General features: G+C 40.2%; 1 protein-coding gene across 4 annotated transcripts in view; it reads left to right on the top strand.

Moving 5' to 3' along the window:
• LOC128701950 (F-box DNA helicase 1) overlaps window positions 1-24,193 on the top strand; it is a 108,635-nt gene that overhangs the window by 24,512 nt on the left and 59,930 nt on the right. For all 4 annotated transcript variants that reach the window (XM_070101432.1, XM_070101433.1, XM_070101431.1 and 1 more), the window contains exons 3-7: window positions 1,884-2,031; window positions 2,338-2,516; window positions 9,709-9,872; window positions 20,941-21,088; window positions 22,860-23,055. In XM_070101432.1, coding sequence (XP_069957533.1) covers window positions 1,885-2,031; window positions 2,338-2,516; window positions 9,709-9,872; window positions 20,941-21,088; window positions 22,860-23,055 — 834 coding nt within the window. In that variant the 5' untranslated portion in view covers window position 1,884. The remainder of the gene's footprint in view (window positions 1-1,883; window positions 2,032-2,337; window positions 2,517-9,708; window positions 9,873-20,940; window positions 21,089-22,859; window positions 23,056-24,193) is intronic.

Below are 24,193 nucleotides of genomic sequence, written 5' to 3'. Positions count from 1 at the left end.
TTTTTGCCGATATTCAAGAGTAAACAAACGACCTCACACGTCTAATACACATCAGCTGGTGGGTCTAATATACATTCACAAATATGGTGATGATATTTATACAATTATTACAGTATTGAATAACAGTAAATCTTCTATTTTTTGGTGTGAATAAAAATTCATTATGTGAATAAAAAATCAAAATGGAATTTATTTGTAAAGCCTCAAAACATAACTAATGAACAGAGGAAATGTTAGTTTAGTGCCAGGAATGCCTACATTGTTTATTCTGGACCCTATTTTGAAATTGGAATATTTTGAACTTTGTGTTAAATTGGCCAAATTAACAATTTCCGATCACTTTATTTTGTAGTTGAAACAGTTGACTTGGCGATTTCTTGTGCTCAATCGATAGAATAGAAGTAATACTAGTGAAATAGCTAAGAATTTGGTTGATTGGAATAATGTAATTGGCCTAAAATGGGAGTCAAAGTCGGCAAAATCGCCGATTCGTAAATATCGCTGACACATCAAAATTCGCGAGAGCATAATTTCGTCAATTTCCCACCAAATTTCGTACTTTTTGTTTTATTACCTTCACAAAAAGATTCTCTACGATTTCATAAGAAAAAATAACAAATTTTTTTTTGAAAATTCTTGGACACTGGTGCGTGACTCCAGATTTGGGCCTTGGACCCTGAAAGGGTTAAAGAAATTGCAACATACAGTACATTATTTTTTTCAACACGTGTCCTCCATTGAAGACTCTAGGCGGACATCAACCAAATCTTTAAATGGGCTTCAGAAAACAGTATGAAGTTCAGTGATGTGAAATTCCCGTTACTTTGATATGGAAAACATGAGGAAAATTAAAATTTCATTGGAGTATAAAACAAATTCCAACCACACAATAGAGCAGAAAACTAATGTCAAAGACCTGGGGGTGATCATGTCAGAGGATCTCACCTTCAAGGACCATAACATTGTATCAATCGCATCTGCTAGAAAAATGACAGGATGGGTAATGAGAACCTTCAAAACCAGGAATGCCAAGCCCATGATGACACTCTTATGTCGCTTGTTCTATCTAGGCTGGAATATTGCTGCACACTAATAGCACCTTTCAAGGCAGGTGAAATTACTGACCTAGAAAATGTACAGAGAACTTTCATGACACGCATAACTGCAGTAAACCACCTCAGTTACTGGGAACGCTTGAGGTTCATAAACCTGTACTCCCTAGAACCCAGGAGGGAGAGGTACATGATTATATACACCTGGAAAACCCTAGAGGGACTAGTCCCAAACTTGCACACAAAAATCACTCCTACAAAAGCAAAAGACTCAGCAGATGGTGCAACATCCCCCGCAATGAAAAGCAGGGGTGTCACTGGCACGATAAGAGACAACACAGTAAGTGTCAGGGGTCCAAGACTGTTCAACTGCCTCCCAGCATACATCATGGGGATCACCAATAGACCCCATGGCTATCTTCAAGCAGGCGTTGGACAGGCACCTAAAGTCAGTACCTGACCAGCTGGGTTGTGGTTCGTACGTTGGATTTCGTGTGACCAGCAGTAACAGCCTGGTTGATCAGGCCCTGATCCACCATGAGGCCTGGTCACAGACTGGGCCATGGGAGCGTTGACCCCCGGAACTCTCTCCAGGTATACTCCAGGTATACATTAGCTGTCTCCTACCAAGGTGCGGGGACCCAAAAAAAGAAAGAAACACTTTCACCATCATTCACACATAATCACTGTCTTTGCAGAGGTGCTCAGATACAGCAGTTTAGATGTCATTTCAAACAACCAATATCCCAAACCCCTCCTTTAAAGTGCAGGCATTGTACTTCACACCTCCAGGACTCAAGTGTGGAAATGTAATGTAATATTTGTTATCAGGATGTGTGCTGAGGTCTTGCAAGACAAAGGGGTGAAGCTGCCCACAGAGATGCTTGAGATGGTGCTCGCACAGTTGCCACTGCCAGATCTCCTGACTATTCATGTAACTGTCTGTCGTTATTGGTCTGAAGTCATCCTGAACCCTGCAGTGAGTTTTACAGTACCTGCTGCTTTCATTAACTTGCCTTTACTGCATTTAAAGAGGTAGCTCACTGAACAGAGGGCTCAAACTCATGGCAAGCTCTCTGTTCAGTAAGTCGTTTACATTAGTGTCTTGACGATTTTCCAAGTCATTCTATAAGAGGTAAATTTGTTTACGTATTTAATCTGAACTCAATTTCTTTTATTCTAATAGCAAAATATCAGAGTGTTATATACAACAGGTATGCATGACATTATATTTGCTTTTGTTTTTCTTACTATATTTGTCTTAATATACATTTGCATGTTTCAGTTTATTCCATGGAAAAAATTATATCACCGATTCAAGATAGCACCACTGAGTATATCCTCAGTCTTCTTGCTTTCCCCATCCAGAGTGGATGACAAGTTGCCAGCTACTGACATTATGGCTACACTGTGTGAACTTCATGGTGTTACTTCCTTGAGAAACTGCCTCGTTAGTGTTGTCAGGTGAATTAACACGTTCTCTGTAATGAGCATTGGTGTAACACTGGATGGTGTACTTGCTTAATTGTACTCAAATAATTGTGGTTGCAGGGATCGAATCATAGCTCCTGGCCCCGCCTCTTCACTGATCACTTCTAGGTCCACTCCTGTTCTGTGAGCTATATCATTCCTCTTCTTGAAGCTGTGTATGGATCCTACCTCCACTACATCACTCTCCAGACTGGTCCATTTCCTGACAGCTCTATGACTGAAGAAATGCAGGATGGCCTGAAAAAGAAAAACTTTCATCATATTTGTGTTATACCATAATCTATATAGGAAAGTGCTGATTTATTAACTTTCTTTCTCTTTAAGGAAAAAGAATGCATACTCTGTTTTTCAGAAAGCCCATAAATTTTTAGATTGTCATTTTTTTAAATTTGCTTTTTGGGGTCAATTGCAATTCACATTTAAGGTCTCTTGAGCACTTTGAATTATACAAATTAATTTTGTTATTATTTTCACCATTTTGATGCATTTCAATTATTTCTCTCTTTTGTTCTTGTATATTACTATATTTTCTTTCATTCCAGTTTTCTTTTAAACAAGTTAGAGCAAAAGCTAAGTACTCACCTGCTGTGTTACAGTCTTCCTTTTCTTGGTTATTCAAATTATCAACACTTTTCTCCTCTGAAATCCAGCCCAGATCATCACTGTCAGTAAAATCTTCCTTGGTATCCTCCACTGCACACTTTTTTATTTGTCTGCTGTCCATTTATTCCTATTTCAAGTCCCACCCCCCCCCCAAAAAAAAAGAAATAATACAGTAATTCCCGACATAATAACCATGCTGCAAGTCAATAGTGGCTCATACTTTTCACAACTAACTCACACCTTGAAGACAGAACTAGATGGCATGTTGGTTGATCTTGGATCATCATCACTCATGATTTGATAATGTCCAGAATAGAATGAAATGTCATATAGTTTTAATCTAAAAATTGTGGGTTAACAATGAATGCATACAGGAACATTTTTGCTTAGTAATAATGTGCATTTGAATTTAACCCACTTAAAAATCTTTGTACTGTAGTTGCTTATGTATCAACCTTCAAAAAAAAAAAAACAAAAAACTTTCAAATTTCTTTATCAATTAAATTAGGAACCCCACCATGCATGCTCCAAAATGAACATACACAGGATCCCCAACTTATGAAAGTCTGAATTATGAATATCTGCTCTTGATGGGGCACTTTTGGAACCATTAATTTTTTACCAATGAAAACTGCACGTAAACATTTGGAATATTCAAACAAAAATTGTTTAGAAAATTATTATTCTTCCTCCAGATACTTCCTCCTTCATTTACAAAATACTCTGATTTTCTGAACAGTACACTATGTAGGGTGAATCTTGGAATGTGGGTTTTGGCTTTAACTCTTCCCAGTACGCTGAGGTCAGTGGTCAAGTGCGGTCATACCGCTAAGCTCTTGGGAGTTAGCATGGGTGTTTCCCATACCATGGCTTGTTGTAGTGCTTTAGAATCCCAGGTTCATGTGTTGAAGAAGGAGATTCTACTTCTTCAGGAGGAAAATAGGAAGCTGAAGCTTCGCATAGATGAGTTTGGGAGCGAGTGTGAGAAGGATTTAGCTGGTAAGGTAGGAATGGTCACCAGCAGTGATAGTGGCAGCCGCTTTAAGTGGCAAGTGGTTCACAGTTCAGGAAGAAGGAAGATGAGGAGAGTTAATAGAGAAGATGTGAAGGTAGGAAATCGATTCTCTGTTCTCCAAGACGAGTGTACTTCAGTGGTTAGCGAGGTTGAAGGTACCACTGATTCCCCTGCTAATCAAGGTAAGAATATTTTAATAGTAGGCGATTCTCAGGTAAGATATATGGACCGTGCATTTTGTAACAGAGACAGAAAGGTCAGACAGTGTGTGTCTTCCTGGAGCTGTTGTTGGTGACATAGTCAGCAGGTTGGATAATATTATGGCAGGTAATGGGAACAAGCCCATTATCTGTCTTAGTGCTGGTGGTAATGACATTGGGAAGGGCAGGAGAGAGGAGCTGCTGGATAAGTACAGGTCAGCCATAGAAGTAGTTAGGTCTAAGGGAGGGATACCAGTCATATGTAGCATCTTGCCTTGAAAGAGAGTGGGCAATGAATGGATGTCTAGGGCAATTGGTATAAATCGCTGGCTAGACGTACTGCAAGGAACTTGCAATCCCATTCATTGATAACTGGGACCTTTTCTTTAGCAAACGTGATATGTATGCAAGGGATGGGGTTCATCTCTCTGGGGATGGAGTGGTTGCAATAGCCAATTCAATTGAGAGGGTAATTGATGACTTGTCTAGGAATTTAAACTGATAGATTATAGAGGTATGGGTGTTTGTGGGAAACAGTCAGGCTGTATGCAGCATTAGGGTTAAAAACAGCAGTTATTACCGGGATACCTCAGGGATATGTTTAAAAGACAATATTCAAAATAAAGTTGCTAGTAATGGCAAATCAATTGATCCACAAACAAAGAGAGATAGTAGAGGGTAACGAGTGACTAGCTCCCTTAAGGTTTACTATACAAATAGTAGGAGCCTAAGAAATAAAGATAGATGAGCTAAAATTACTTGCAAGTGTAGGTAATATAGATATTATTGGTATAACAGAGACCTGATTCAACCTGAAAGATAGAGAAATGCCTTCTGAATGCAACATACAGGGTTATAAACTATTCCACACTGATAGGGTCAACAGGAAGGGTGGTGGTGTGGCGATGTATGTCAGAGAAAATTCAAATTGTTGTCTTAAACATGATATAAGAATAGAAACATAGAACACAGAATCGGTTTGGCTTCAGTTTCTAGAGGGTCGTGAGAAATTAATTTTGGGTGTGATTTATAGGCCCCAAACCTTGATAGGGAGTGCAGTAAGCTGTTATGGGACGAAATTCATAAGGCATCTAGATATGAAAATGTTGTGATAATGGGAGATTTTAACTTTAGACAAATTGATTGGAACAATATGACAGGAAATCTTGAGTTTAGTGACTTTCTTGATACAGTTCAGGATTGCTTTTTAGAACAGGTTGTGACAACCAACTAGAGGAAACAATCTGCTTGACTTGGTTCTTGCCAACAAAGATTCGCTAATTAATAATCTTGAGGTTAATGATGAGCTTGGGGAAAGTGATCACAAATCACTTAGTTTCAATATATCATGGAATTACCCAGATAACTGCAATCAAATCTCTGTCCCAGATTTTAGCTTGGCCAACTTCATGGGACTGAAAAATTACTTGGGTGGGCTAAATTGGGATGTCCTAACTATGGGTCAGGTAGGTGATCTTGGTTGCCAATATGATGTTTTTCAGAGCATAGCTCTAGCTGCCCAGACAACTTTTGTTCTGAGTAGGGAAACTAACAAAAATGATCCCAGATGGATGAACAATAGATTAAAACATCTCATTGGTCAAAAGAGAGGCATATATAGGCATATCAGAAGAGGGGATGGGCAGTTAAGAAATTAATATATTCAATTAAAGAGAGAAATAAAGAAAGGAATAAGAAAAGCAAAAAGAGATTATGAGGCTAAGGTCGCAAGGGCTTCAAAGACTAACCCAAAAGGGTTCTTTCAGGTATACAGAAGTAAGATTAGGGACAAGATTGGCCCACTTAAGAGTAACTCTGGTCAGATCACTGACTGTGATAAGGATATGTGTGAAATTCTAAATACCTACTTCCTCTCAGTTTTCACCCAGGAAAATACTAGCGATATTCCCGAAATAATAGATTACGTAGAACAGGATGATAATAAACTATGTGCGATTGCGGTAACTAGTGACATGGTCCTCAGACAAATAGAGAAACTAAAACCTAACAAATCCCCAGGTCCTGATGAACTGTTTGCAAGGGTGTTAAAGGAATGTAAAGAAGAACTTAGCATACCTTTGGCTAATCTTTTTAACATATCACTACAAACTGGCATAGTGCCTGATAAGTGGAAAATAGCAAATGTAATACCTATTTACAAGGCAGGTGACAGGTCCTTGGCTTCGAACTATAGACCAATAAGCCTTACCTCCATAGTGGGAAAATTTATGGAATCAATAATTGCCGAAGCAATTCGTAGCCATCTTGACAGGCACAGATTGATTAATGATTCTCAACACGGTTTTATAAAGGGACGTTCCTGTCTTACGAATTTACTAACTTTTTTCACTAAGGTGTCTGAGGAGGTAGATCATGGTAATGAATATGATATTGTGTATATGGCTTTTGATAGAGTTCCACACCAGAGGCTGTTGAGGAAACTTAGGGCACACGGAATAGGAGGAGAAATTTTTTCCTGGGTAGAGGCATGGCTGACAAATAGACAGCAGAGAGTTTGCATAAATGGGGAGAAATCAGAATGGGGGCATGTCACAAGCTGTGTTCCTCAGGGGTCAGTGTTGGGCCCATTGTTGTTCACAATTTACATAAATGACATAGATGAGGGAATAAATAGCGACATAAGCAAATTTGCTGATGACACCAAAATAGGCCGTCCAATTCATTCTAATGTGGACATTAGAGCACTCCAGGATGATTTGAATAGACTGACGCAATGGTCGGAGAAGTGGCAGATGCAGTTTAATATTGACAAATGCAAAGTTCTAAATGTTGGACAGTTAAATAATCATGCCACATATAAACTAAATAATGTAGATCTTGATACTACCGATTGTGAAAAGGATTTAGGAGTTCTGGTTAGCAGTAACCTAAAACCAAGACAACAGTGCATTAGTGTTCGCAATAAAGCTAACAGAATTCTTGGCTTCATATCTAGAAGTATAAATAATAGAAGTCCTCAGGTTGTTCTTCAACTCTATATATCCTTGGTTAGGCCTCATTTAGACTATGCTGCTCAGTTCTGGTCACCGTATTACAGAATGGATATAAATGCTCTGGAAAACGTACAAAGGAGGATGACAAAGATGATCCCATGTATCAGAAATCTTCCCTATGAGGATAGACTGAAGGCCCTGAATCTGCACTCTCTCGAAAGGCGTAGAATTAGGGGGGATATGATCGAGGTGTATAAATGGAAAACAGGAATAAATAAAGGGGATGTAAATAGTGTGCTGAAAATTTCCAGCCAAGACAGGACTCGCAGCAATGGTTTCAAGTTGGAAAAATTCAGATTCAGGAAGGATATAGGAAAGTACTGGTTTGGTAATAGAGTTGTGGATGAGTGGAACAAACTCCCGAGTGCAGTTATTGAGGCTGAAACGTTGTGTAGTTTTAAAAATAGGTTAGATAAACACATGAGTAGGTGTGGGTGGGTGTGAGTTGGACCTGACTAGCTTGTGCTGCTGGGTCTGGTACAGTGCTCCATCCTTGAGTGGGGATGACCAGACAGGGTGGGCCATTGGGATAATCCGGGGGTGGGTCATTGGTCTAATCCATGGGGGGGGACATGGACCTGCTCCGCATGGGTCAGTAGGCCTGTTGCAATGTTTCTTCTTTCTTATGTTCTTACGTTCATTCACTCCATCACTGTCTTGCCAGAGGCATGCTTACACTACAGTTATAAAATTGCAATATTAACACCCCTTCTTCATAGTGCAGAAGCACTGTTCTTCCCATCTCCAGGACTCATGTCCGGCCTGCCTGTTTCCCTGAATCCCTTCATAAATATTACCTTGCTCACACTCCTACAGCACATCAAGTCCTAACAACCATTTGTCTTCACTTGCTCCTATCAAACATGCTCACACACGCTTGCTGAAAATCCAAACCCCTCGCACACAAAACCTCCTTTACCCCCTCCCTCCAACCTTTCCTATGCCGACCCCTACCCCGCCTTCTCTCCACTACAGATTTATACACTCTCGAAGTCATTCTGTTTCATTCCAACCTCTCTACATGTCCAAACCATCTCAATAACCCCTCCTCATCCCTCTGGATAATAGTTTTGGTAATCCCACACCTCCTAATCTCCAGACCACAGATTCTCTGCATTATATTCACACCACGCATTGCCCTCAGACATGACATCTCCACTGCCTCCAGCCTTCTCCTTGTTGCAACATTCACAACCCATGCCTCACACCCATACAAGAGCGTTGGTATAATTATACTCTCATACATTCCCCTCTTTGCTTTCATGGATAAAGTTTTTTATCTCCACAGACTCTTCAGTGCACCACTCACCTTTTTTCCCCTCGTCAGTTCTTGATTCACCTCATTCTTCATAGACCCATCTGCTGACACGTCCACTCCCAAATATCTGAACACATTTACCTCCTCCATACTCTCTCCCTCCAATCTGATATCCAATCTTTCATCACCTAATCTTTTTGTTATCCTCTTCACCTTACTCTTTCCTATATTCACTTTTAGCTTCCTTCTTTTACATACCCTACCAAACTCATCAACCAACCTTTGCAACTTCTCTTCAGAATCTCTCGAAAACCACAGTGTCATCAGCAAAGAGCAACTGTGATAACTCCTACTTTGTGTTAGATTCTTTATCTTTTAACCCCACACCTCTTGCCAACACCTGAGCATTCACTTCTCTTACTACCCCATTTATAAATATATTGAACAACCATGGTGACATCACACATCCCTGTCTAAGGCCTACTTTTACTTGGAAATAATCCCCCTCTCGTCTACATACTCTAGCCTGAGCCTCACTGTCCTCGTAAAAACTTTTCACAGCTTTCAATAACCTACCTCCTGTTCCATACATTTGTAACATCTGCCACTTTGCCTCCCTATCCACCCTATCATATGCCTTTTCCAAATCCATAAATGACTTAGAAACCTCTTTACCCTTATCTAAGTACTGTTCACCTATGTCTTTCACTGCAAACACTTTGTCTACACACCCCCTACCTTTCCTAAAGCCTCGTTGTTCATCTGCTATCCTGCTCTCTGTCTTACTCATAACTATCATTAATAACTCTACCATACAGTATTAGTGAGATATGACTGTACTGTAATTGCACACACACACACACACACACACACACACACACACACATTAAAACATCTACATTTGTTTTATCCTCCCTTCAAATGGGTGTGTTGATGTTAGTGAAGGGCTCTTGATTTAAGGAATAGTGGTCCCCTCTTAAATCAAACCTGTTTGCCTCACATTCACCAGACACTGAGCCCCCACTGCTTTAGTGCTTCTTCTTGGTAATAATTTATGGTTTGTGTATGCTTGCAGGCTGATGGGAAAAACACATAGAATTCCAGTGGAAGATAAGACAAACTTACTTCTTCAAAAGCATGAACTGTTTTCCGTGGCGATGGAAGCACTGGAGAACATGGAGGAAGCTCTCTTTCCCAGACCTTTCAACGTGTGGCATGTTGTGACCATGATCGTCCTCCGTAGGTGCTCCTTTGTTATTCTTCTTTCCTCTCCTGCATCTCTCACTCCGTTCTCTCTTCAGATCAAATCAGATCATTCATTTCTTTTATGCATTATACAGGTCTCCCTCAACATTCGCGAGGGTTAGGGGATCAAGAGCCTCGCGAATGTTGAAAAACCGTGAATGTTTGGTGCCCCAATATATTGTAGGGAAATATATTACAATACTGCTTCCTTAACTTGTTGAACCATGAACAATCATAAAATACATGAAAACATTGTAAATTGTACTAAATATATACATGTTATGCTTTAATAATGTATGTTATTTAATAACATGTATGTTAATAACATGTATGTTATTAACATACATGTTATTAACATACTCCACCAATGCTTCCACCACTGCGAGTCCCTACTACCTTCCCTCCGACCCCCACAACTGGCAGCAAGCCCTCCCACCACTCAGTGTGGTGAGTGTTTTAACATAAGAACATAAGAAAGGAGGAACACTGCAGCAGGCCTGTTGGCCCATACTAGGCAGGTCCTTTACAATCCATCCCACTAACAAAATATTTGCCCAACCACTTTTTGTTTGTTCATTATTTGCTATTAAACTAAAGGATAAATAATGTAAACCCATTCATGACTGCATATTGGAATGGCTATTAGGAAAGGTATTAGACGGTAACATCATGTGTTTACTCTTGAACACAGCAAAGAATCGAACATTTCTGCTATTGCTAATAATAACAATAATAATAATAATAATAATAATAATAATAATAATAATAATAATAATAATAATAATAATAATAAATACGATATAATTGAAGAAGGAAATTGTACAAAAATACGAGGGAGTGGTTGACACATCGTCAGTGTGACTTTGTTTATGCTGGAGTGAACATTAGTCTCCCTGCTCTTCCAAACATTTCACAATAATTCAGCGGTTGAGGCAGTGGTATTTAATAACATATATGTTATAAATAATAATAGTACATGTTATTATTAATAACATGTATTATTATTAACATGTATGTTATTAAATACCATTGCCTCAATCACTGCCTCTACCACTCCAGTCACACTCACTCTACAAACACCAAACACAATGAATTATTGTGAAATGTTTGGAAGAGCAGGGAGACTAATGTTCACTCCAGCATAAACAAAGTCACACTGACGATGTGTCAACCACTCCCTCGTATTATTGTACAATTTCCTTCTTCAATTATGTCATATTTATTATTATTATTATTATTATTTATTTTATTTATTATCAAACTGGCCGATTCCCACCAAGGCAGGGTGGCCTGAAAAAGAAAAACTTTCACCATCATTCACTCCATCACTGTCTTGCCAGAAGGGTGCTTTACACTACAGTTTTTAAACTGCAACATTAATACCCCTCCTTTTATTATTATTATTATTATTATTATTATTATTATTACTATTGTTATTATTAGCTGTAGCAGAAATGTTTAATTCTTTGCAGTGTTCAAGAGTAAACACATGATGTCACCGTCTAATACCTGTCCGAATAGCCATTCCAATATGCAGTCATGAATGGGTTTACATTATTTATACTGTAGTTTAACCCTTTGAGGGTTTTCGTCGTACTAGTACGTCTTACGCGTAGGGGTTTTTGACGTACTAGTACTCATAAATTCTAGCGGCCTCAAATCTAGTGGGAGAAAGCTGGTAGGCCTTCATATGAAAGAATGGGTCTATGTGGTCAGTGTGCACAGTCTAAAAAAAATCCTGCAGCACACAGTGCATAATGAGAAAAAAAAAACTTAGACCATTTTTTTTTAATAAATCAGCGACTTTGCAGTGTATTTTCGTATGGTATTTATTGTTGTATTCTAGTTTTCTTGGTCTCATTTTATAGAATGGAAGACATATTACTGAAATTGAGATGATTTTGACTGGTTTTACAACGAAAGGTGCCTTGAAATTGAGCTCAAAGTAGCAGAAATGTTCGATTTTTACCAAACTTCAAAAGTAAACAAATCGTGCCAAGCGTGCAATACACGTCAACTGGTGAGTCTAATATTCTTTCACAAGTGCACCAATAATATTTATACCATTTTTTACACTAATGCAGTAGTCTGCATAACAGTAAATCTTATATTTTTTGTGAGAATAAAAATTCAAAGTGGAAAGCAAAAGAATATAAGAGGGGCCTTGAGACGTGACTAATGACTAGAGGAAATGTCGTTTTAGTGCCAGGAATGTCTTTCTTGTTTATTCTGGACCCTATTTGGAAATTGGCATCTTTTGAAATTTGTGTGAAATTGGCAAAATTGCTAAATTCTGACCACTGTACTGGATAGTTGAATTTATAAATGGGTGGTTTCTTGCACCCATTCGATAGAAAAAATGGAGTTCTAGCGAAATATTCATGTTTTTTGTCGACTAGTACAGTGAAATTGGCCGAAAATGGGGCTCAAAGTGGGCAAAATCGCCAATGCGTAAACATCGCCGAGACCGCTAACTTTGCGAGAGCATAATTTCGTAAGTTTTCTATCAAATTTCAAACTTTTGGTGTCGTTATGATCGGGAAAATATTCTCTATCTTTTCATAAGAGAAAATAATTTTTTTTTTTTTTAAATTTGGCCGACCCTGAGAACGAGTTTCGGAGAGGGCCTGTCGACCCTCAAAGGGTTAATAGCAAATAATGAACAAACAAAACACTCACCACACTGAGTGGTGGGAGGGCTGGCTGCCAGTTGCGGGGGTCGGAGGGAGGGTAGTAGGGACTCGCAGGTGGCGGGAAACTTAAATATGATTTGGCGGCTGGGAATTTGGTGGCTGGGAATTTGGCGGCTGGGAATTTGGCGGTTGGGAATTCGCGAATGTGTGAAGCCCGTGAAAGTTGAAAACGTGAATGTTGAGGGAGACCTGTATAGGTATACAAATAACCCGCACATAAAAGAGAGAAGCTTACGATGACGTTTCGGTCTGACTTGGACCATTTACAAAGTCACACTGACCAGAAGTGGAGCAGGACGGCTATACAGTGGACCCTCGACCAACGATGGCATCGATTAACAATAAATCCGACTAGCGATACATTTTAACGCAAAATTTTTGCCTTAACTAGCGCTAAAAAACTCGACCAACACTATTCGTTCTGTCTGAGACGCGTCCACTTCTGGCCAGTGTTTACAAGCCAGCCAGCCATCGCAGTCACTTTCAAGCATACAATCGGAACATTTCATATTATCACAGCCTTTTTAGTGATTGCACCTGCAAAGTAAGTCACTATGGGCCCCAAGAAAGCTTCTAGTGCCAACCCTACACCAAAAAGGGTGAGAATTACTATGGATATGAAGAAAGAGGTAGGTAGTAGGTTGGTAGACAGCAACCACCCAGGGAAGTACTACCGTCCTGCCAGATGACTGTGAAACAGAAACCTGTAACTGTTTTGCATGATGGTAGGATTGCTGGTTTCTTTTTCTGTCTCATAAACATGCTAGATAACAGGGATATCTTGCTACTCCTACTTACACTTTGGTCACACTTCACAGACATGCACATGCATTTATATATATAAATACATCTAGGTTTTTCTCCTTTTTCTAAATAGCTCTTGTTCTTCTTTATTTCTTCTATTGTCTATGGGGAAGTGGAAAAGAATCTTTCCTCCGTAAGCCATGCGTGTCGTATGAGGCGACTAAAATGCCGGGAGCAATGGGCTAGTAACCCCTTCTCCTGTAGACATTTACTAAAAAAGAGAAGAAGAAAAACTTTATAAAACTGGGATGCTTAAATGTGCGTGGATGTAGTGCGGATGACAAGAAACAGATGATTGCTGATGTTATGAATGAAAAGAAGTTGGATGTCCTGGCCCTAAGCGAAACAAAGCTGAAGGGGGTAGGGGAGTTTCAGTGGGGGGAAATAAATGGAATTAAATCTGGAGTATCTGAGAGAGTTAGAGCAAAGGAAGGGGTAGCAGTAATGTTAAATGATCAGTTATGGAAGGAGAAAAGAGAATATGAATGTGTAAATTCAAGAATTATGTGGATTAAAGTAAAGGTTGGATGCGAAAAGTGGGTCATAATAAGCGTGTATGCACCTGGAGAAGAGAGGAATGTAGAGGAGAGAGAGAGATTTTGGGAGATGTTAAGTGAATGTATAGGAGCCTTTGAACCAAGTGAGAGAGTAATTGTGGTAGGGGACCTGAATGCTAAAGTAGGAGAAACTTTTAGAGAGGGTGTGGTAGGTAAGTTTGGGGTGCCAGGTGTAAATGATAATGGGAGCCCTTTGATTGAACTTTGTATAGAAAGGGGTTTAGTTATAGGTAATACATATTTTAAGAAAAAGAGGATAAATAAGTATACAAGATATGATGTAGGGCAAAATGACAGTAGTTTGTTGGATTATGTATTGGTAGATAAAAGACTGTTGAGTAGACTTCAGGATGTACATGTTTATAGAGGGGCCACAGATATATCAGATCACTTTCTAGTTGTAGCTACACTGAGAGTAAAAGGTAGATGGGATACAAGGAGAATAGAAGCATCAGGGAAGAGAGAGGTGAAGGTTTATAAACTAAAAGAGGAGGCAGTTAGGGTAAGATATAAACAGCTATTGGAGGATAGATGGGCTAATGAGAGCATAGGCAATGGGGTCGAAGAGGTATGGGGTAGGTTTAAAAATGTAGTGTTAGAGTGTTCAGCAGAAGTTTGTGGTTACAGGAAAGTGGGTGCGGGAGGGAAGAGGAGCGATTGGTGGAATGATGATGTAAAGAGAGTAGTAAGGGAGAAAAAGTTAGCATATGAGAAGTTTTTACAAAGTAGAAGTGATGCAAGGAGGGAAGAGTATATGGAGAAAAAGAGAGAGGTTAAGAGAGTGGTGAAGCAATGTAAAAAGAGAGCAAATGTGAGAGTGGGTGAGATGTTATCAACAAATTTTGTTGAAAATAAGAAAAAGTTTTGGAGTGAGATTAACAAGTTAAGAAAGCCTAGAGAACAAATGGATTTGTCAGTTAAAAATAGGAGAGGAGAGTTATTAAATGGAGAGTTAGAGGTATTGGGAAGATGGAGGGAATATTTTGAGGAATTGTTAAATGTTGATGAAGATAGGGAAGCTGTGATTTCGTGTATAGGACAAGGAGGAATAACATCTTGTAGGAGTGAGGAAGAGCCAGTTGTGAGTGTGGGGGAAGTTCGTGAGGCAGTAGGTAAAATGAAAGGGGGTAAGGCAGCTGGGATTGATGGGATAAAGATAGAAATGTTAAAAGCAGGTGGGGATATAGTTTTGGAGTGGTTGGTGCAATTATTTAATAAATGTATGGAAGAGGGTAAGGTACCTAGGGATTGGCAGACAGCATGCATAGTTCCTTTGTATAAAGGCAAAGGGGATAAAAGAGAGTGCAAAAATTATAGGGGGATAAGTATACCTGGCAAAGTGTTTGGTAGAGTTATTATTGAAAGAATTAAGAGTAAGACGGAGAATAGGATAGCAGATGAACAAGGAGGCTTTAGGAAAGGTAGGGGGTGTGTGGACCAGGTGTTTACAGTGAAACATATAAGTGAACAGTATTTAGATAAGGCTAAAGAGGTCTTTGTGGCATTTATGGATTTGGAAAAGGCGTATGACAGGGTGGATAGGGGGGCAATGTGGCAGATGTTGCAAGTGTATGGTGTAGGAGGTAGGTTACTGAAAGCAGTGAAGAGTTTTTACGAGGATAGTGAGGCTCAAGTTAGAGTATGTAGGAAAGAGGGAAATTATTTCCCAGTAAAAGTAGGCCTTAGACAAGGATGTGTGATGTCACCGTGGTTGTTTAATATATTTATAGATGGGGTTGTAAGAGAAGTAAATGCGAGGGTCTTGGCAAGAGGCGTGGAGTTAAAAGATAAAGAATCACACACAAAGTGGGAGTTGTCACAGCTGCTCTTTGCTGATGACACTGTGCTCTTGGGAGATTCTGAAGAGATGTTGCAGATTTCCTGTATTCAGGTGAATACAGGAAAGAGTAAGGTTATGAGGATAATAAAAAGATTAGGTGATGAAAGATTGGATATCAGATTGGAGGGAGAGAGTATGGAGGAGGTGAATGTATTCAGATATTTGAGAGTGGACGTGTCAGCGGATGGGTCTATGAAAGATGAAGTGAATCATAGAATTGATGAGGGGAAAAGGGTGAGTGGTGCACTTAGGAGTCTGTGGAGACAAAGAACTTTGTCCTTGGAGGCAAAGAGGGGAATGTATGAGAGTATAGTTTTACCAACGCTCTTATATGGGTGTGAAGCATGGGTGATGAATGTTGCAGCGAGGAGAAGGCTGGAGGCAGTGGAGATGTCATGTCTGAGGGCAATGTGTGGTGTGAATATAATGCAGAGAATTCGTAGTTTGGAAGTTAGGAGGAGGTGTGGGATTACCAAAACTGTTGTCCAGAGGGCTGAGGAAGGGTTGTTGAGGTGGTTCGGACATGTAGAGAGAATGGAGCGAAACAGAATGACTTCAAGAGTGTATCAGTCTGTAGTGGAAGGAAGGCGGGGTAGGGGTCGGTCTAGGAAAGGTTGGAGAGAGGGGGTAAAGGAGGTTTTGTGTGCGAGGGGCTTGGACTTCCAGCAGGCATGCGTGAGCGTGTTTGATAGGAGTGAATGGAGACAAATGGTTTTTAATACTTGACGTGCTGTTGGAGTGTGAGCAAAGTAACATTTATGAAGGGGTTCAGGGAAACCGGCAGGCCGGACTTGAGTCCTGGAGATGGGAAGTACAGTGCCTGCACTCTGAAGGAGGGGTGTTAATGTTGCAGTTTAAAAACTGTAGTGTAAAGCACTCTTCTGGCAAGACAGTGATGGAGTGAATGATGGTGAAAGTTTTTCTTTTTCGGGCCACCCTGCCTTGGTGGGAATCGGCCAGTGTGATAATAAATAATAAAATAAATGAAGAAAGAGATCATTGCTAAGTATGAAAGTGGAGTGCGTGTCTCTGAGCTGGCCAGGTTGTACACAAAACCCCAATCAACAATCGCTACTATTGTGGCCAAGAAAACGGCAATCAAGGAAGCTGTTCTTGCCAAAGGTGCAACTATGTTTTCAAAACTGAGATCGCAAGTACTCGAAGATGTTGAGAGACTGTTATTGGTGTGGATAAACGAAAAACAGATAGCAGGAGATAGCATCTCTCAAGCGATCATATGTGAAAAGGCTAGGAAGTTGCATGACGATTTAATTAAAAAAATGCCAGCAACTAGTGGTGATGTGAGTGAATTTAAGGCCAGCAAAGGTTGGTTTGAGAGATTTAAAGGGAAGGGAAGTAACCCCGGAAAAGAACTTGCCACCTCAAGTCCTAATGGAAGGGGATTCCCCTTCTGAACACTAAGACCATCAACACTCTCCCCTCCTCCCATCCTATCATTCATCACCTGATCTTCAATAAAGGTAAGTGTCATGTAACTGTGCATGTCTTCTTCAGTTTGTGTGTATTAAAATTACTATTTCATGTGGTAAAATCAATTTTTTTTTCATACTTTGGGGTGTCCTACACGGATTAATTTGATTTCCATTATTTCTTATGGGGAAATTAACTTGACTAACGATAATTTTGACTAACGATGAGCTCTCAGGAACGGATTAATAGCGTTAGTCGAGGGTCCACTGTATATAGGCAGGAAGAGGTGGTGGTAGTAGTAGTAGTAGTACAAGAATGGTATATAATACCGACAAGATGAAATTAAGACACATGCGCAACACCCGGGCATCTCTGTTGTAGACGTTTCGCCATCCAGCCAGCCACTGGATGGCGAAACGTCCACAACAAAGACACCCAGATGCCGCACGTGTGTCTTAATTTCATCAGTAGTAGTAGTAGTAGAAGAGGTAGTAGTAGTGGTAGTGGTAGAAGTGGGGAATAAGGAGGACGAGCCAGTCAAATACAAAGGAAGGGGAGCACTGCAAGGGAGCTAGGTGCCCACAGAGGGAGAGCAAGCGCACAGAGGTGCATGAAAGGGGAAGTGGCGAAATAAATGAAGAAGGAACAGAAACACGAGACAGAAGAAAGACAACCCAGTGGAGAAAAAGGAAAGAGGAAAGGGGAAGAGGGAGAAGAAGAAAAATAAAAAGAAAAAATGAGGAGTCAGGTTAAGTCACGGGTGTTCTGAAGTTTGGAGCATTTTACAATGTAGTGGGAGAGGAAGGCATCTACAGAGACGAAGCCAGGGCTAAGATTCATACAAGGAAAGTTGTGTATTAGAGAGGATTCAACTAGACGGCGACTGTTCGAGTTGGAAGTAGGGAAGACAGTTTTTGCAGAAGACCAGTCAATAGGATGGCTATGATCTCTGACGTGACAGAAAAGAGCATTGTTAGTGTCGGCAAGCCTAACACTATTTTTGTGCTCCCTAAGTCTGTCAGAAAGAGATCGACCAGTTTCTCTGAAGTATTGAAGAGGACAGGAGGAGCAAGAAATAGAGTAGACACCAAGAACATCTGTAGAGGGAGGAGAGGTATGAACGAGATTAGAGCGAAGAGTGTTAGTCTGGCGGAAGGTAAGGTTGATGTCTAAGGGACGGAGAGAATTGTTGAGATTAGAAAGACCGGAAATGTAGGGAAGGCAGAGGATAGAAGAGTTCCCAGGAGTAGAGAGTTTGGGAGAGAAGAAATTACGTTTAGCACGTGAGAGGGCAGAGTCTATGAAATGGGAAGGGTAGCCAAGACGGGAAAACGAATTATGAAGAGTGGAAATTTCTGCTGGAAGGATCTGAGGATCACAGATGCGGAGGGCACGGAGAAAGAGGGAGATAAGAACACTTTTCTTGACAGGGGAAGCATGTACATGCACAGTGGCATGTACATTCACTACTTTTCCTATCACTCTTCTATCCTCTGCCTTCCCTACATTTCCGGTCTTTCTAATCTCAACAATTCTCTCCGTCCCTTAGACATCAAGCTTACCTTCAGCCAAACCATACCCCCGGCCGGGATTGAACCCACAGTCATAGAGTCTCAAAACTCCAGCCCGTCGCGTTAGCCACTAGACCAGCTAGCCAGACTAACACTCTTCGCACTAATCTCATTCATACCTCTCCTCCTCCCTCTACAGATGTTCCTGGTGTCTACTCTATTTCTTGCTCCTCCTGTCCTCTTCAATACTTCGGAGAAACTGGTCGATCTCTTTCTGACAGACTTAGGGAGCACAAAAATAGTGTTAGGCTTGCCGACACTAACAATGCTCTTTTCTGTCACATCAGAGATCATAGCCATCCTATTGACTGGTCTTCTGCTAAAACTGTCTTCCCTACTTCCAACTCGAACAGTCGCCGTCTAGTTGAATCCTCTCTAATACACAACTTTCCTTGTATGAATCTTAGCCCTGGCTTCGTCTCTGTAGATGCCTTCCTCTCCCACTACATTGTAAAATGCTCCAAACTTCAGAACACCCATGACTTAACCTGACTCCTCATTTTTTCTTTTTCTTTTTCTTCTTCTCCCTCTTCCCCTTTCCTCTTTCCTTTTTCTCCTCTGGGTTGTCTTTCTCTCTTCTGTCTCGTGTTTCTGTTCCTTCTTCATTTATTTCACCACTTCCCCTTTCATGCACCTCTGTGCGCTTGCTCTCCCTCTGTGGGCACCTGAAATTAAGACACATGTGCGGCATCTGGGTGTCTTTGTTGTGGACGTTTCGCCATTCAGTGGCTGGCTGGATGGCGAAATGTCTACGATAGAGATGCCTGGGTGTTGCGCGTGTGTCTTAATTTCATCTTGTCGGTATATAATACCGACAAGATGAAATTAAGACACATGCCTGGGTGTTGCGCATGTGTCTTAATTTCATCTTGTCGGTATTATATACCATTCTTGTACTACTACTACTACTACTGCCACCACCTCTTCCTGCCTATATATAGCCGTCCTGCTCCACTTCTGGTCAGTGTGACTTTGTAAATGGTCCAAGTCGGACCAAAACGTCTTCGTAAGCTTCTCTCTTTTATGTGCGGGTTATTTGTGTATCGTTCCAGTCACGGTATTGTGCCTTTTTTTGTTATTTATACAGTATAGGTATTGTACTTTACATCTAATAAAATATTGTTAGTCACTCAAGAAAGCAACTGACATGCTGTGCATTTCAGGTAGAATAATCCTTGCTCAATTGGTAGCGCACTCTGCTCACACACTGAGGTCCGGGGGTTGATCTGCAGTACAGGTGGAAACACTAGGATGTATTTCGTTAAGACACCTGCTGTCCATGTTCACCTATCAGTAAAACAGGTACCTGGGTGTTGGTGGACTGGTGTAGGTTGCATCCTGAGACAAAATTGACCTAATATGCCTGAAATAATCTGTGTAACAAGGGGCTTTCTATATAGTAGTATATATCATTGATGTCAGCTATGGTCTGTATAAGTTGTATCATGTACTTGTTGAAATATTATTATTATTATTATTATTATTATTATTATTATTATTATTATTATTATTATTATTATTATTATTATTATTAAAGACTACTTAAGAACTAGACATAGGTTTTTAAGTAAGAGTTTTTAAATGTACAAAAACGAGAGGTAGGTAAGTGAACAATAGAACAAGTTTAGGAGTGCCTTAGTGACATAGTCCTACATGATGGCCACTGAAAGCGTTAAAGCCCCTTGAAAACTAGGATGGACATATATATATGAGACGTATGAAAACTTAAGAATTTTTGGAAAAGTCAGTGATCGACTAATACACAGCATTGTTATACTTTAGTGGAGGAGCTCATGATGCAGGAGAAAGGAATTAGTCACCCTTCCCTTCCTCAGATCAAGCTTGATTGCTTTCCATTCCCTGGGTGCTATATGGCCCCTGTGGGTTTAGTGCTTCCCCATGACTGTAATAATTTAGCATGTCAGAGAGGTATACACAAATAGCCCGCACATAGGAGAGAGGAGCTTACGATGGTGTTTCAGTCCAACTTGGACCATTTACAAGGTCACAGTGTGACTTTGTAAATGGTTCGAGTCAGACCGAAACGTCATTGTAAGTTCCTCTTTCTTATGTGCAGGTTATTCGTGTATTGTTCCAGTCATGGTATTGTGTCTTTTTTCTTTATGTCAGAGAGGCATGAGTTTGATGCCCAACTTTTTGTTGCAGTCTCCCATGACGTATGGCATGTGGACGCGCTACTGCGGTTGCTGCTGCATCAAGGGTCAATGTATACGTCTTGTAATGTTGTCGAGGCATTCTACTGCTTAGCGTTATTCTTCTTTTACTGCACCAAGAACTTTGGTCTTCCAACAAGGTTAATTAATTAATAATTTAAATTTATAAACTTTTTTGGGTCACTCTGGAAGGTTTCAAAAATAAAGATTTAACAAAATTAGATGTTGTATTAGATGATGTGTATTGGAGGGGAGTGTTTAATTTATTTGGTAAAACGAGTTTGATGTTATTGCAAATACAGTGGATCCCCGCTTTACGATCAGCTCCCAATGCGACCAATTATGTAAGTGTATTTATGTAAGTGCGTTTGTACGTGTATGTTTGGGGGTCTGAAATGGACTAATCTAATTCACAATATTCCTTATGGGAACAAATTCGTTCAGTAATGACACCTGAACATACTTCTGGAATGAAATAATATCGTAAGCCGGGGGTCCACTGTACATTAAATGTGAGTCGGACACATGTGCAACAGTTTGGTACAGTAGTTGCTTATATCTTACCCTAACTGCCTCCTCCTTTAGTTTATAAACCTTCACTTTTCTCTTACTTTCTGATACCATTTTCCTTTTACCCCATTTACCTTTTACTCACACTGTAGCTACAACTAAACAGTTATCTGTATCTTTATTGTTGAGATATTTCACTTACACAGTAGGCTTTTTCAGTAGGTATCTTCAACACTGAAGATACCAAGTTATTGCACAAGTGTCTTATTTGTCACTCTGTCAGTATTTCATGCCATTTTCAACATACATTAAGTGTATAAAAATAATGAAAGAATTTTGTTAAGTGGAAAAAAATTAGCTTGACATCCCACTCGGTTGGACCATAGTTCAGCACTAGATCGGTTGCATGAGGGGTCTCTCGGTAGGAGAGAATAATCACCACATTGAAATGGTGGAGAAAAACACTGGCCAGAGGGAGACTGCAGCTATGAAGCTTAAGTTGCCAGATTTTGTTTTGGTGCTCTGAGCCCAATTCACCATAAACAGACAAAACACTAAGGTATCGATTTGTTTGCTGACCAAGATTTAGGCTACCTACCTAGAGTACACTTGGAGGGTGTTCCAAAGGTCACCGCCCCTGCGGCCCTGTCCATGACCAAGCCTTACGGTGGATCAGGGCCTGATCAACCAGGCTGTTGGCATTTGGAAATACAACTGTAAGTAATTCACTTAATGAAAAGAATTTCCATGAAATGAAAGCTAAAACTTTTAATGTGGTAAAAGAGTCTGGAAGATTTTTCAGATTTAACATAGCATGACCTAACAGCAGGATTGTGTTGCAGTCACATTACAGTGTGTCATAAGCAGGTGTTTACATCCTGCTCAACTTTTAGGAATTTCTGCAACAACTCAACTAGCATTGGTACTGTGAAACACCATCATTCTGAAAGTAAACAGCTAAATAATATCATAACATAAATGGTATACGGTACTGACAGGTTAGATGGGCTAAACACAACACCTACAGACCTTTATTATGAAGGTATAAAAAAAGAGCAGTCTTCTGTATCCAGGGAAAACATCAGAATGATGATATCCAAGTATTGTACATTTGTCTAATTCATCTAAATTTAAAATGTGTACTGTATACACACTGTGAGATACAGTGATTTATGTGTGCTGTATACATTGTGAGATACAGTAATTTTTTAGGGAGTATACAACAGTATTGGTTTAGTTATTTGGGAGAATAATGTGGAGTTTTTTACTTACCAGCAAGTTGTTTGTAGAGGATGGTTATGCTTTATACATATTTGTACTGCTACTTAATGGTTGTAAAACATAAATTGGTTTGTGAGTGCTGCATTTGAAGCACTCATGTTGGTAACTTGTTTGTGACAGGTACCACTACATCGTGCATTATGCGCTGTATCTGTTTGAGAACAGCTGGACGACCACGCCAGTTGACAACCCCGGCAGGCTCAGGGAAGAACACGTGGGTCAGCAGTCTTTGCACAGGTTCATCCCCTGCCGGCCCCCTGTTGTGCACACTCATGAACAAATGAGAATTATCAATCACAATATTGAACCAAGTCATGTGAGTATTCTAATCAGTTGTATAGGGCTGTTGATGCAAGGGAACTGGAGCTGGCCCAGGGCCAAGCTGTGGGAGTGGGAAAACTCACAAAACCCATTGAAGGTGTAAAGGTATATCGAAAGCTCCTTTCCTCGTGGGAGCAGGTATAATTTGCTCACACACTGAAGATATAATTTGCTCACACTCTAACAGCATGTTCATTATAAGCCACTTGTCTCTACTTACCTCACACATTGAATGGCTGTGGTTCGGTCTCCAATTGGATAGAAACATTGGACATGTTTCTTTACACCTGTTGTCACTGTTCACCTAGCAGTAAGTAGGTACCTGAGTGTTAGTGAACTGATGTAGGTTGCATCCTGGGGAATAAGATTGAAGGACCACAATGGAAATAAGACAGACAGTCCTCAATGATGCACTGACTTTCTTGGGTTATCCTGGGTGGCTGACCCTCCAGGGTTAAAAATGTAAATAAATCTTGCCTCTTCTTCCTTCATAAGCTATACGTGTCATAAGAGATGACCAAAATGCTGGGAGCAAGAGGCTAGTAACTGCTTCTTCTTCTGTATAAATTAGTACTGTATACTCTGATGCCAAGTTTGCAGGTTTGAGTCTTGCTGTGGACTGAGAGATAATGTTTCTAAATTACTAAATTTAAAAAGAAAACCTTTCATTTTTCTTGTTAGGTCACTGTGCCTCGGTGGGATACAGTCGGTGTATTGACAAAAAAATCTTATCCTAACATACTCACACAAGCCTGTTGTTGCCCCAGTTGATTTTATCATTGTGTTTACTTCCCCGGACTTCATTGTATTTTTCTTTTAACACACTGGTCATCTCTCACCAAGGCAGGGTAACCCAAAAAAGTAACACTTTCACCAACATTCACACTATCACTGTTTTACCAGAGGCACGCAGATATGACAGTTTAGACGCCAATCTAAACAGCAAATATCCCAAACCACTCCTTCAAAGTGCAGGCATTGTACTTTCCACCTCCAGGACTCAAGTCCGGCCTGTCGGTTTCCCTGAATCCCTTCATAAATGTTACCTTGCTCACACTCCAACAACTTGTCAAGTCCCAAAACCATTTGTCTTCAGATAACTGATATTACATTGTACTGTATTGTAAGTTGGT

This window comes from Cherax quadricarinatus, chromosome 77 (genome assembly GCF_038502225.1).
Source record: "Cherax quadricarinatus isolate ZL_2023a chromosome 77, ASM3850222v1, whole genome shotgun sequence".
Taxonomy (NCBI): Eukaryota; Metazoa; Arthropoda; class Malacostraca; order Decapoda; family Parastacidae; genus Cherax; species Cherax quadricarinatus.
The sequence above is the reverse complement of the archived record's forward strand: the minus strand, read 5'-3'. Positions and strand labels throughout refer to the sequence as shown.